The 13,151-nt window shown below is 39.4% G+C and overlaps 1 protein-coding gene across 1 annotated transcript; it reads right to left on the bottom strand.

Moving 5' to 3' along the window:
• Window positions 1-4,901: 4,901 nt before the first annotated feature.
• On the bottom strand, window positions 4,902-12,288 carry LOC140231088 (ileal sodium/bile acid cotransporter-like). The gene is made up of 4 exons (XM_072311240.1): window positions 12,139-12,288; window positions 7,169-7,362; window positions 6,392-6,596; window positions 4,902-5,366 (listed from the first exon to the last, which is right to left on the bottom strand). Exons 1-4 carry the CDS (start codon window positions 12,286-12,288, stop codon window positions 4,902-4,904), a joined length of 1,014 nt encoding a protein of 337 aa, XP_072167341.1.
• Between the last annotated feature and the right edge of the window lie 863 nt (window positions 12,289-13,151).

Genomic DNA, 13,151 nt, shown 5'->3' on the forward strand with positions numbered 1-13,151 from the left:
TTTAATAAGCTTCACATATTATATTGGCCTTAGAAGAAATAATGATTATAACAGAGTTGTACAACTTTAGAAGGGCAATAGTTAGTGTGTGTGGATTACCACCAAGATGCAAGATGGTCATAGTGGTAAAACAGAGTAATACAAAACAAATGCATCAGTTATACATATCTCGAGCCTTGTTAAAGGGACATTCCAGACGATTTTCATAATTTCGCATCGTATAGTACATAATTCGACAGCTCCATGTATAGATTTGTGGAATTTATTGTGATTCTTGATCAGAGAAACAATACTTTGAAAAACCTTAAACAAATTACACTGAACAAGGATGAGGTTCACATATTTCAGAAATGTATCAGTGTAATTCCATTACAATACCGCTTGCTTGCGAGTTCACCTGTGTATAATCTATGCATGCCTTCTTCTTTTGTTCTGCTTCCTTGAGCCCCAACTCATGCCTACTTATGGTGACTCTGCCATGTCATCATCCTTGTTCATTGTAATTTGTTCTAGAATTTGAAAATATTCTTATTTTTCATCCCAGATATCATGAAATCTGAAACTCTGCCCTCAGTATAACTAATATATAGTTGTTCAAATGCAAAAATCTGAAAATCATCTGGAGGTCTCCTTCAAGCATTCACTGCAAAAAGTCCGGTGTTAAATAGTGAACACCGAGCTGGTGTTAAATTTTCGGAGCTCATTTCTGGTGTTAAATTAACACCTCCGGGTGTCATTTCCAAATTTTAAACTGTTTTTTGAAGAGTTTCTTAGTAACTGCACTTCTTGTTGATTTTTAATTTAAACAAGACTATCAAGAATTTTACATTAAAATACTAGATTTTTGAAAAAAATTTGAAAATACATTTACACCACAGTAACACCAGCTGGTGTGGTCTCTTATTGAAGCTGGACGGGTGTTAAACCATTGATATTAACACCAACAAATATCCAATCAACACCATGTGGTGTCATTTTTGAATTAACACCAGTACAGTGTCAAATTAACACCACGAAGTGTCAGGTGAACACTTTTCAACACCATCACAGTGCATTTTCAACACCTGTGGGTGTGGTCCTTTATTGAAGTTTGATCGGTGTTAGATTTAACACCCGTGGTGTTAAATCTAACACCGATGTTTTTACAGTGTTGGCAAACAAATTTGGCACGATTTAACGCACCCTGATTAGATTTGTTTTACTAGAATAATCCTATAAAATGATCTCAAATGAAAATCACGGCGACTTTGCACATTTAATCATTGAAAGGCAAAACAATGTTCACAAATGTCATAATTTAATATGTTGAGTTGAGTTTATTAACAACATACCTGTGAATATGATAACATGATAACATGAAATTCCAATGGGTAAGATACAATGACATGATTTTTTTTTTTTTGGTGAGAATACGATGATTTTGTACAAGGTTCTTACAGCTATGCAAGTATATATTTTACACACTTATATTTATCTTACATAAGAATACATGTGGTATAATAGATTCAGTTTCGTTGTGATACATTTATTACTGAAAAGGCAAAGAGTATGAATAAGTATGTAATGTAGACATACGCATAGACAAAGGTTCTGAAAAAAAAAAGATATAGAAAAAAATAGAAAAACATAAGATAATGTTGTTAAAGGGGTAACCAAAAGTTAGCACAAGTGCTAGTCGAGAATGGTTCTCCCATTATAGCTACATGTATATTTAAGCTGCTTATTGCAAGGTCTACTCTTTTAAAGTAACTGTAATATAAAAGTACATTAAACTAAACGCTGAATATTCTTTTCATCACTAAACTTCATTTAACAAGTGATTTTTTTTAGGTTTCTTCGAAATGAAATCTTGTTCTTTCCTCTTGAACATTTTTGGGCAAACTACTCCAAAACTTCGATCCGACAAAAGATATAGAAAATGTACCATGTGTCGTTTTACATTTCGGGAGTCTAAGCATGGAATGATCTTTTCCTCTAGTAAATTTTGAAATAAGAATGAAAATTACAATGAAAATTGCAATGATTTGAACAATTTTCGTTGTTGTTGTGAATGTTTACGACTAATCAACTTCGCTTCCAAAGTTTTGGCAAGCTTGTGACAAATGTGATAAAAAGGCTGGCCTCCAAGTCTAGCTTACGCGTACATTCGAGACTAGCCCCCTGGTTGTCTTGAATGTGTACGTTTATCGAACGTACTCCGCTCAACGCACCCCTTCGAGACAAACGGGGGGGGGGGGGGGCGGCATCACCTACTCTGATAGTCCAACGAAGGCAGACATACTCAATCACCAGTTTGCCTCCGTCTTTACCAGTGAAGAGCCCACAAACAACATCAAAGACCTTGGGAAGCCATGTCCAATGAGCAAGATCATGACCATCAACCCTGCCGGTGTCTACAAGCTTTTGTCTGAACTGGAAACACACAAAGCGTCAGGTCCTGATAATATACCAACCAGACTCCTGAAAGTGTTGGCTCTGCAACTAACACCAGTCTTTACACTTCTGTACCAAACATCCCTAGATCAAGGAAAAATCCCTGATGACTGGAAAGAGGCAGACGTCACGCCGATCTAAAAAAAAAAAAAAAAAATGACAGAAACAAAGCGGAGAACTACCGTCTTATCTCGCTAACTTCAGTCTCATGTAAAATTCTCGAGCACGTAATACACTCTGCCATCATGGACCATCTGGAAGACAACAACATTCTCTCTGATGCCCAGCATGGCTTTCGCAAACGTCGCCCATATGAGTCTCAGCTCATTTTTGCCATTCAGGGGCCCGTTTCATAAAACTTGTTATCAGTGACAACTGCCACATTTCTGTGACAAATTTGCTCTCAGCCAATCAGATGTAAGGATTTCAGTAGCTTTTCACATCTATGACATCTTGTCACTGATGACAAGTTTTGTGAAACGGGCCCCCGGACTTCGCCAAAGGCATTAACGACAAAGAACAACATGATGTCATTCTACTTGACTTCTCAAAAGCCTTTGATAAGGTGCCCCATGCCAGACTCCTTCACAAGTTGCATCATTATGGCATCAGTGACAACACCCACAATGGATCACCGACTTCCTTCACAACCGGAGCCAACAAGTAATCCTTGAAGGGTCAACATCAGGTACTGCCAAAGTCAACTCCGGCGTACCGCAAGGAAGCGTGTTAGGCCCGTTCCTCTTTCTCCTCTTTATTTACGACCTGCCTGAGTATGTCTCGCTTGGCTTCACCGTCAGGCTTTTCGCTAATGACTGCATGCTTTATCGAAGAATCAACTCAGAGGCCGACACAAAACACCTGCAAGAGGATCTGGACGCCCTGCAAGAATGGGAGAGAGACTGGCTTATGGAATTCAACCCCCTCAAGTGCCAAGTCCTCACCATCACAAACAAGAGGAAACCTGTTGAGTGGTCCTACAGCATCCATGGCCAGATCCTGGCAAAAGCAGAAACAGCCAAATATCTTGGAATCCATCACATGAACAACATGAACTAGACTCCCCACATAAAAGCTGTCACCAAGAAAGCAAGTAGCATCAGTGCATTCTCGCAACGAAACATCAGGCCTTGTCCTCGAAAGACCAAAATGTTGTGCTACTTGGCATTAGTTCGTCTTGGAATATGCCAGCACAGTTTGGGACCCCCATACTCAGGAAAATATCCAGAGGCTGGAAATGGTTCAACGTCGATATGCCCGCTTCGTCATAGGGGACTATCATAGGACAAGTAACGTGACAACGATGTTGCACCAACTCCAGTGGCCATCTCTTCAAGAACGCCGAGCTCAGCTCAAGATGATGGGGATGTATCGCATCCTCTACCAACTCACAAACATCCCCATATCAATCTATTGCCGGTAACAACATCAAACCGTGGACACTCTCAACAACTTCAATTATCCTTTGCAAGAACCCTACTCTACCAGAAATCATTCTTCCCCGACTCCATAAGGCTTTGGAACTCTCTGCCAGAAGCCCTCATCAAATGTACCTCTGCTGACAGTTTCAGGCAGGAGGTACAGAAACTCCAGCTCCGATAGAAGGGGAATGCTGTTTTTTTAGCTGCACTTAGTTATCATGTAGTTGTTTTATATGGGCACTGTACATACACCACACCAGACCCGCCAAACAGTGCGAAAATACACCAGATGGTGGACTGCACTTACTCGGCAGAAGAAGGAGACGCCGTAATGAGAACAGCGTCTCATAGCTATGTTCACCAGGGCGAGAAAAGAATACGAAGGGGGGAGGGGGGAGAGGAAAATGTCTCATCTACCTACGGCCCACTACGTTTCGGGCAAACGGGGCTGCCGTGGCCGCCGGGAACATGGTGTAAACACAGTATTACTCAAACTGACGTCATTTGAGTTCAACGTTGTGTCCCTTATACTCCTATGAGAATGACCATTTAGAATGGAGCAATTTTCCTGATTTTCAAGGACGTTGCTGGAAATTCCTCCGGTGTAAAGGCGAAAAGCTCACTTGGAAATATGGCTCAGGGGACAATATAAAAAAGACATAATAAAACAGTTACGACACACTTTAAAATTAGATCTAATACAAAATATGAACGCTAAAGCAGAACTACAATCTTGTTGGAACGATAAGATATACGAATATACAAAGGGATTTACCTACTGGTATATTGTGTCCCTTTCTGCACATTGTTACCTTAAAAACGTAATAAACATATTACAAGACCAACCATTTAGAGGGTACTGCCGTCCTTTCGAAAAAAAAAAAGTTTCATTTTACGATTGACGGATCACTGTTTCGCAGGTTGTTCGCCATGGTATAATTTCCAAGATGACTACAAGACGTTGAGGAAGAACATCTAATAAAACGTGCATCAAATGATTTCAGGAAACAATTTTTCTTTTCTTTTTTCTTTTTTTTTGCCATTGCCTTAAGTTTTCATCATGTGAAAGGAGTTGTTTCCATGTGGTGACAAGTCGTCGTGTTCTTCAATGTCACTATCGGGTAACTTCTCGCCATTTTTTCGTTCTATGAGACACACCCCGAACTTGTAGATCAAGATGACAATGAAAGAATCAACGTATATGAACACATTGTAGAGCGACGGATAGAAAAGCATGTCAAGAAAAAGAGGCGATTCGGCGAACGTGAGGACGGTCAGCGTCAGTGCCAGGGACACATTCTGCGAGCCGGTCTCGAAGGCAATGGTGCGACACTTGTTATGGGGCTGTCGGAGCACGACTGCGAGTCCGTAGCCAATGGCATAGCCAAGCAAAGGCAGGAAGGCTGCACAAATCCATAGCTCCCAGGTGGCCTCGTGAAAAAGACGTGGATTCAATAAAATGTTGATCACGAAGACAATCACTATGCAGGTAAATGCGGCAACAATGCCCATCTGCACAAAATACCAAAAGAAGAAAGACGGGAAACTTCGATAATGCTGCAAGTGCTAGAAATTGCAGAATTGAAAAATAATGTAGTTTTGTGCATAGTTGTCATTTTTCTCGCCAAAGGCTCTATTGTCGGTATTTATTCATACCACGATTGAGGACCCAACGAAGTCATAAGTCAACCAACACGCACTTTTTTCGCCTTAAAATATATACCTATTAACAGCTTATATTTATATGCTCATCAAAGTCGGGTTAAAGTATAACTCGGTCAAACAGTAACTTTTGTATAATGTATTTAAGTACGTCTTTACCAAAATCGCTGGAATCACCAGACCAAATGCGATTGAAAGCATTATATAGCACTGCCTGCTCCCTGAAATCATTCACCAACTTTACAAAGATTTGCTTAAGTTTTCGATCCAGAGTGAAGTTCAGGGAATATTGAGATTTATCACTTGAGGCAAATATTTTTCATCAAGTTAATGGCAAAGTTCGACAGAGCAGATGTAAACAATTGCTATATTAGTAGTCTCTACACCAGTAGCGATAAAGTCGGAAAAGGCGATATCCTGTCCGTTCTGTGTGTTTTTATATAACCATTTTTTTCATATAATCATTTAAAGTTCGTTAGACAAGTTTTCATTTTCATCGAGCGGGAACACTCTTTGGTAAGGTATAGTTGTTATTATCAACATTCAAGCAGATTTTGTACACTTACACATTTTTGTTTGTATCGAATTATTACAAGAGCTTATCTGTAATTTTCTTGATGTGATAATCCTGTGTCGAGTGACTGCATATAGCTGCGTTTTGGGACTTTTAACAGTATATTATGTACTTTACACGCCCTTGCTCATAAGAGGGAGACGCTTAACAAGTCCATCACGGAGAAAATCGAAAAATCGAAGCGAGCCGGACAAACTTTAAACTCATAAGCGGTTGTACATAATAATAGGCAATTGGTTATATGGAAAGAGTATCAATGGCTATCAGTGTGTGTCTGTTGTATAGATTGGGATCGGCTCACCCTTGTGACCCATTTCATCCACTCCTTCTTCCACCAGCGCAAGAACACCCCGAATGCGATTGGAATCAGTATGCTGATGAGGGTTGTGACAATAGTGATGTACGGGATGACGACCTTGTCGTCCGTCCACACACGTGTGTAAATGAAGAGGTTAAGGGGCATCATCCCTATCGCAACGGCGGTCGAGACTGTAGTCATGCAAACACTGAACAGAAAAAAAAAGGGAGAGAAAATTTGCAGGAAATTACATAATTCTTGTCTGATAGTCTGTCTTGGAGTCAATCACCAATAATAAACTATGTGTGTGTGTGTGGGAGGGGGTGGTTATAGATTTACAAACTTCTCGCTTCATTGATGGCCTCATTTATCTGTAATTCTTTTTACGCTGATGATTGATGTCCATCTAAAGAGAGAGATTAAGAGATTTTTTTTTTTTTTGCAAAATATCAAAAACATGAAATATGTAAAAATATATCAGAGTCCTTTTTTTGTAATTTTCTTGTATGCATCTATATATAACTGAACATACTGTGAAGATTATCGTATATGGTTCATTTTTTCCATTCTTTGATAATTTTAATTCAATATATTATTTTTACTTAGTTTGGAAATGAAAACGATCTTTAATTCGAAGTAGAAGGGCCGTACGCCTGACCTTGGGATCTTCAGTTCACTCATAATCTTAATCCACTTATTCTATATAAGTTTAGCGTCCCAACACCAATAAAGACTTTTTATCTCACTTAGGGTCATTCGAATCAAATAAATGCGGCAAACCTAAGACAGACGTCTCCATCTGTCCAGTAAGTGAACACATTGGAAAGTGTTCCGCCGGGGCAGCATGCTAGCACAAGGAGGGAGATGGCGCCGGCCGCTTCAAGTTTTAGGGCCAGGCCGAGGCAGAAAGCAATGAGCGGCATAAGCACGAACTGGGACGCCATTCCGATGAAGAAGGCCACTGGACGCCGAAACTGTCACATCAAGAACAACAGTAAAACTATTTATTTTACGAAATAATTTTATCACTGTATTCTGCGGGGAATATTAAAACGGCAACAAACTTACGGCTAGAACAAACAACAACTCCGCCACCAACAAACTCTCCCACAAAATAAAACATAACATTATTATCAAACGTATATAGAGACAGTTCATAGTTTGCTATATCAACAGACATGGATACAAAGTTGATAATGTCTTCTAATGCTGTTTATGACTATCCTTGAGTGACATGACCACTTCGCTCTGGTATACAGCCAGTATTTACATTTTACTGACATCTGCCAATGCAAGCTAATATCAATCTGTTAAATTCATTTGTTTATTTTTCTTGTTTGCATTGAGGCCATCAAACAGGCTTGGGGTGCAAACTTCGCGATCAACGAAGCTAATACAGCCGAATTATTAACGACTGTATTACATGTTTTCCACGTGTATAGAAATATCTTCAGCGAGATTGGTTCTCATGTACATTGACCACGTGGCCTATACAGGGACATCCCACGAGACTGACATCCAGCCCACGGGTTCGTACAGCCTATCACGAGTCATAGGTCCTACAGACAATGAGTTCGCCACTAGGTAAAAACGGTAGGGATTTCTTTGTAAAAACAGAGTACAAAAGTCGCGTTTATAGAGCATTTAAAAGCATATTTCTAGGGAATTAAACATAGTGAGAAAAAAAGATCAGAGCGAAGGACTATGATTATAACATACGGGGGGTTCATTATGTGAAAGTGTGAGATCCTCGGCAAGGGAGCGAAGCGACCGAGCTGGGGGAGCGTGTGGGAGGGGGGGTATCCCCCTCCTACGGTAGGGCCTTCTTGTAAAAACAGAGTACAAAAGTCGCTTTTATAGAGCATTTAAAAGCAAATTTCTAGGGAATTAAACATAGCACAAAAGAAATGTAGTGCAAAGGACATGATTATAACATACGGGGGTACATTTATGTGAGATCCTCGGCGAGAGAGCGAAGCGACCGAGCGGGGCAGGGGTGGGAGGGGTGTTTACAAAAAAGGACTTTTTGTAAAAACAGAGTATAAAAGTCGCGTTTATAGAGCATTTTAAATCAAATTACTAGGGAATTAAAACCAAAATCACAGCGAAGGACGATGATTATAACTTATGGAAACTATTCATTTTACTTTAAGTACGGGTAGAGCGAGCGAGCCACTTTCATATTGCCATTCGTCTGAAATGTATTCATGAAAAGCTTAAACTTGATCACATTGTTCGAGCAATGAAAAATATTCTTGTAGTGCTAGAAAGCATAGAAAATGGAAGGTTTACAAAAGGTATGTTTCAGGGGGCACACTGGGGGATGCGAGGCTACCATCTATAGGTACACTAGATTTACTCATGAGTAAATATTAGTGTATAGATAGATAATAATGTATATTATTAGTGTATATATTATGATTTTCAGTTATGAAATTGCCAACTTTTAGACAAGAAAAGTGCCTTTATTGTTCATTTTGGTCTTAAAATAATTAATCAATTATTTGTTACAGGGGGCACGGGGGGGGGGGGCAAAAACTCGTTTTGCCCCCGATAATTTCATGGGGGGGGGGGGGAGCAAGTGCCCCCTCTGTTCCCCTTTCCCCAGCCTTCGTACACTTTCTGGATTTTCAAAAAATTCTGAATAATTCTGAGTGCACAAGACTTATCACTTATATTCCGAAAACTCAAAGTTCCCTCATGTCCAAGGTTAATATCCCCTTTAAATCAACCCTTTCCTCGCTCAGTTCCCCCAGATCAGTTTTTTTAAAAAAAGATGTCACAAAACTTCAACGGTTGCAAAATTCTGCTGCCCGATTGTTAACTTTTACTAATAAGTTTGATTCCATGTTGCCAGTTCTCCGTTCCTTACATTGGTTACCTGTAGACAAAAGGATTATTTTCAAGATTCTGTTATTAGTACATCATTCAGTTCATTCTTTTCCCCCCATATACGTAAGTAATTCTGTTCAAAAATACAATCCGACACAAGGCTGCATTCATCATCAGATACATTCTTACTCCAAACACCCAGAGTAAAACATGGGTATGGTGATCGTGCTTTTTCCGTTATGGGACAAAAATTGTGGAATCATTTACCTCTTCAGTTAAGGGAACTGTCATCTACAGAGTCATTCAAATCCAAACTTAAAACTTATCTGTTCCTTTCATACTGAGGACTGTAATTGCTGTATGCCATTAATATTGGATCAATATTGTATTTTTAATTGGTATATGTTTGTATTCTTTATGTTTTTGTTTACCATTTCCTTCTTTGTTGAAATGTTTGAATATGTATATGCATGTAAATATATGATATCTTTTCATTTTTGAAGCGCCATGAGCACTGAAAAGTGGACCTGTGCGCTATACAAGTAGCCACTATTATTATTATTATTATTATTATTATTATTATTATTATTATTATTATTATTATTATTATTATTATTAAAATAATTTCCCAAATATTCCATCAAAATAAATATGCGTACGCGAAATATCTCAATTTCAACTTTAAAAAGGCAAAAGCTCCTTTGAGCTTTGAACATAAACAGTTTTCCAAATATGCCACAAAATGTGTGCACCAAAACGTCTAACTGCAATCAGAAAATACAGAATCTCCTTCTACAGACTTGCTACACTTCTCTGATTGACAAATTTTCAGATAGTCCAACAAAACTGTGCGCCAGATTGTTGAATTGCAGTTCTAAAACTGAAAAAAAAAGCTCCCTTGAATATGGGAGAGGTATCTTGCCACCCTCCCATTGCTTGGTCCCCTCTATAGACTTTGGGGAATGACAATTTCCGCATTTTCCACAAAAAGTGTGCTCCAGATCACTTTATTTCAATTCTAAAAACGCAAAAGCTCCATCGAGCGGGAGGGGGAATCCCTCTTTCACACCCTCCCCCTAAGCTCTACCTCACTAGACTTTGTACATAATATACAGAGATGATGCACATTCGGAAAGAGCTAAATTTCGTGATTTTAACATTTCCCTGGAAAAGTCCTATTTATTTCCATTATTATTTGGCGCTGGAAAAAATTCTTAGTAAGTATTGCACCAAAAGTTTGCACCAGATAGCTGAATTTCAGGTCTGAAAATGCAAAATCACCTTCGTGTGGGAGAGGAATGCCCCTTATCTACGCCCTCGTGTGCATGCTTTTTCTGTTTGATAGCTTATAACAGACAGCGTTCATGAATTAATACAACAAGCTTATTTAAATGATACAATTTTATATAGGCAAATTGTTCAATGATAATCTACATCAAAATATATTGCTACCTTAAATAAGTTGGACTGTTTCAAGGCGATAAAACACGGAAAAACATGCATTAAATAATTGCACCATTTGAAACATCAAAATATAAAAATTTCTCACCATGGGAGGGTAGACACCCCCTCCCACACCCTCCCCTCCCCCCTCGCTCGCTCCGCTTGCTCCGGCTCGGTCGCGTTCATGATATTCAGTGTAATAATTAATACAAGAAGTTTACTTAAATGATACCATTTCATGGGCAAATCGTTCAATAATAATCTACATCAAAATATACTGCAACCTTAAACAAGTACGTGGGACTGTTTCAAGTCGATAAAACAAGCAAAAGCATGCATCAAATTGCACCATTTGCAACATCAAAATGCAAAAAGTTCTCACCGTGGGAGGGGGGTATCGAGGGGATACCCCCACCCCCTCCCATACCCTCCCCTCCCCCCTCGCTCACTCCGCTCGCTCGGGCTCGGTCGCGTTCATGACATTCATTGTAAGAATTAATGCAAGAAGTTTATTCAAATGATGCCATTTTATAAGCAAATTCTTCAATAATAATCTACATCAAAATATACTGCTACCTTAACAAGTGTGACTGTTTAAAGGCGATAAAACACGGAAAACATACATCAAATTGCACCATTTGCAACATCAAAATGCAAAAAGTTCTCACCATAGGAGGGGGGACACCCCCTTCCTCCTCCCACACTCTCTCCTCCCCCCTCGCTCATTCCGCTCGCTCGTGCTCGGTCGCGTTCATGACATTCAGTGTAAGAATTAATACAAGAAGTTTATTTAAATGATGCCATTCTATAGGCAAATTCTTCAATAATAATCTACATCAAAATGTACTACTACCTTAAACAAGTGGGACTGTTTAAAGGCGATAAAACACTCAAAAACATACATCAAATTGCACCTTTTGCAACATCAAAATGCAAAAAGTTCTCACCATGGGAGGGGGACACCTCCCTCCCCCTCCCACACCCTCCCCTCCCCCCTCGCTCGCTCCGCTCGCTCGGGCTCGGTCGTGTTCATGGTATTCATTGTAATAATTAATACAAGAAGTTTACTTAAATTATACCATTTTATGGGCAAATTCTTCAATAATAATCTACATCAAAATATACTGCTATACCTTAAACAAGTGGGACTGTTTAAAGGCGATAAAACACGGAAAAACATGCATCAAATTGAACCGTTTACAACACAAAAATGCAAAAAGTTTTCACCATGGGAGGAAGACACCCCCTCCCATACCGCCCCCCTTCGCTCACACCCTTCCCCCCCCCCACCCCTCCCCCAGATCAAGCTACGCCGGTGGAAGAGACTTCAAGCCGTAAAATGCTTAATTCACGTTCAATAGGTTATCGCATAAGCTCTAGTGGTGAGTGGGTCATGGCTTAACCTGTTAATTATTGATATGTGTGTGAGAGTCTGTTGGTCATATGGGCTTGTGAACATTATAATATACACGCACCGTCTCCTTGAAAGATTTGACATCAATGGTTGCTCCCATAGAGACCATTAGCAAGGCCAAGATTAGAATGTGTATGACTTGAGTGGCTCGTTTAAGAGCAGGATTGACAGTCGGGATCGCATCGATGGTATCGTTGAAACTGGAATTCATGGCTGAAGTCGAAAGCATAGTTGCCATTGTGCCATCGTATTCCGTGGTGAAGACAAGCTTTCCCGTCATCTTGACTATAGTTCCTGGGTAGAAAGTTCGTGACCATGGTTAGTAATCCTTCATAACTTTTTTTTTTCTTTTAAGCAAAAAAGAGAGAATAGAACTAGAACCCATGTATACAGGCTTTAAACTTTCAAATACAACTATCAAGAGCTATTCCACTGTTTTCCGTATAATCCTATGGGCAGTTCTGTACACAATCATGTGCGTATCCAACAGATAAAGGAAAATATGATTTTTCTATTATAGTCACCATGGTCATTATACTTCACACCAGAATGGGGGAAGGGTTATCAGCATATCATCATCATCTGAGTCATTAATGATAGGTCATACTTGATGTGATGTGACATTTTAAGGTAATAATGGGGGGAGCAAGGGATTTTTGGTTCAAATTTTTCCAAAAGCACATATGTAGCCAAAACCATACTATTTCGATTTTTGATGGGCGCCAAGAAGGGCGCCCTCTGGGGCGGCCATATTGGCAAAATCCAATATGGCCGCCATATAGGTTTAAAGGTCACTTGCATTTGAAAATATAAAAGGGTTACCATCATTTAAAAAGTCAGCTTAAGAGGTTTTCTGGGTCACGGAATTCAAATCTGAAGTTGATTTTATGGTCTGAAGTCAATTTTTCCTTATAAGGCCACCTTAAGGTCATTTAGGGGTCAAGCCATTGTATTCATAACAGTTTATCAAATAAAATGGCTTGCCCATGGTCAATATTCCAGGAATGCCATTGTAGTAATAGAATTGTAGCTGAAAAAACCCGTATTTCTTGTAAAGGGTGGCATATTTGCAAA

Source organism: Diadema setosum, chromosome 7 (assembly GCF_964275005.1).
Source record: "Diadema setosum chromosome 7, eeDiaSeto1, whole genome shotgun sequence".
Lineage (NCBI taxonomy): Eukaryota > Metazoa > Echinodermata > Echinoidea > Diadematoida > Diadematidae > Diadema > Diadema setosum.

Coding starts and splice junctions, on each gene's coding strand:
- LOC140231088 (XM_072311240.1), bottom strand. CDS start 12,288: ATGAATTCCAGTTTCAACGATACCATCGATGCGATCCCGACTGTCAAT. Junction 7,363..12,138: donor TCAAATCTTTCAAGGAGACG/GTGCGTGTATAT, acceptor TTGATGTGACAG/TTTCGGCGTCCAGTGGCCTT. Junction 5,367..6,391: donor GGATGAAATGGGTCACAAGG/GTGAGCCGATCC, acceptor TATTTTGTGCAG/ATGGGCATTGTTGCCGCATT.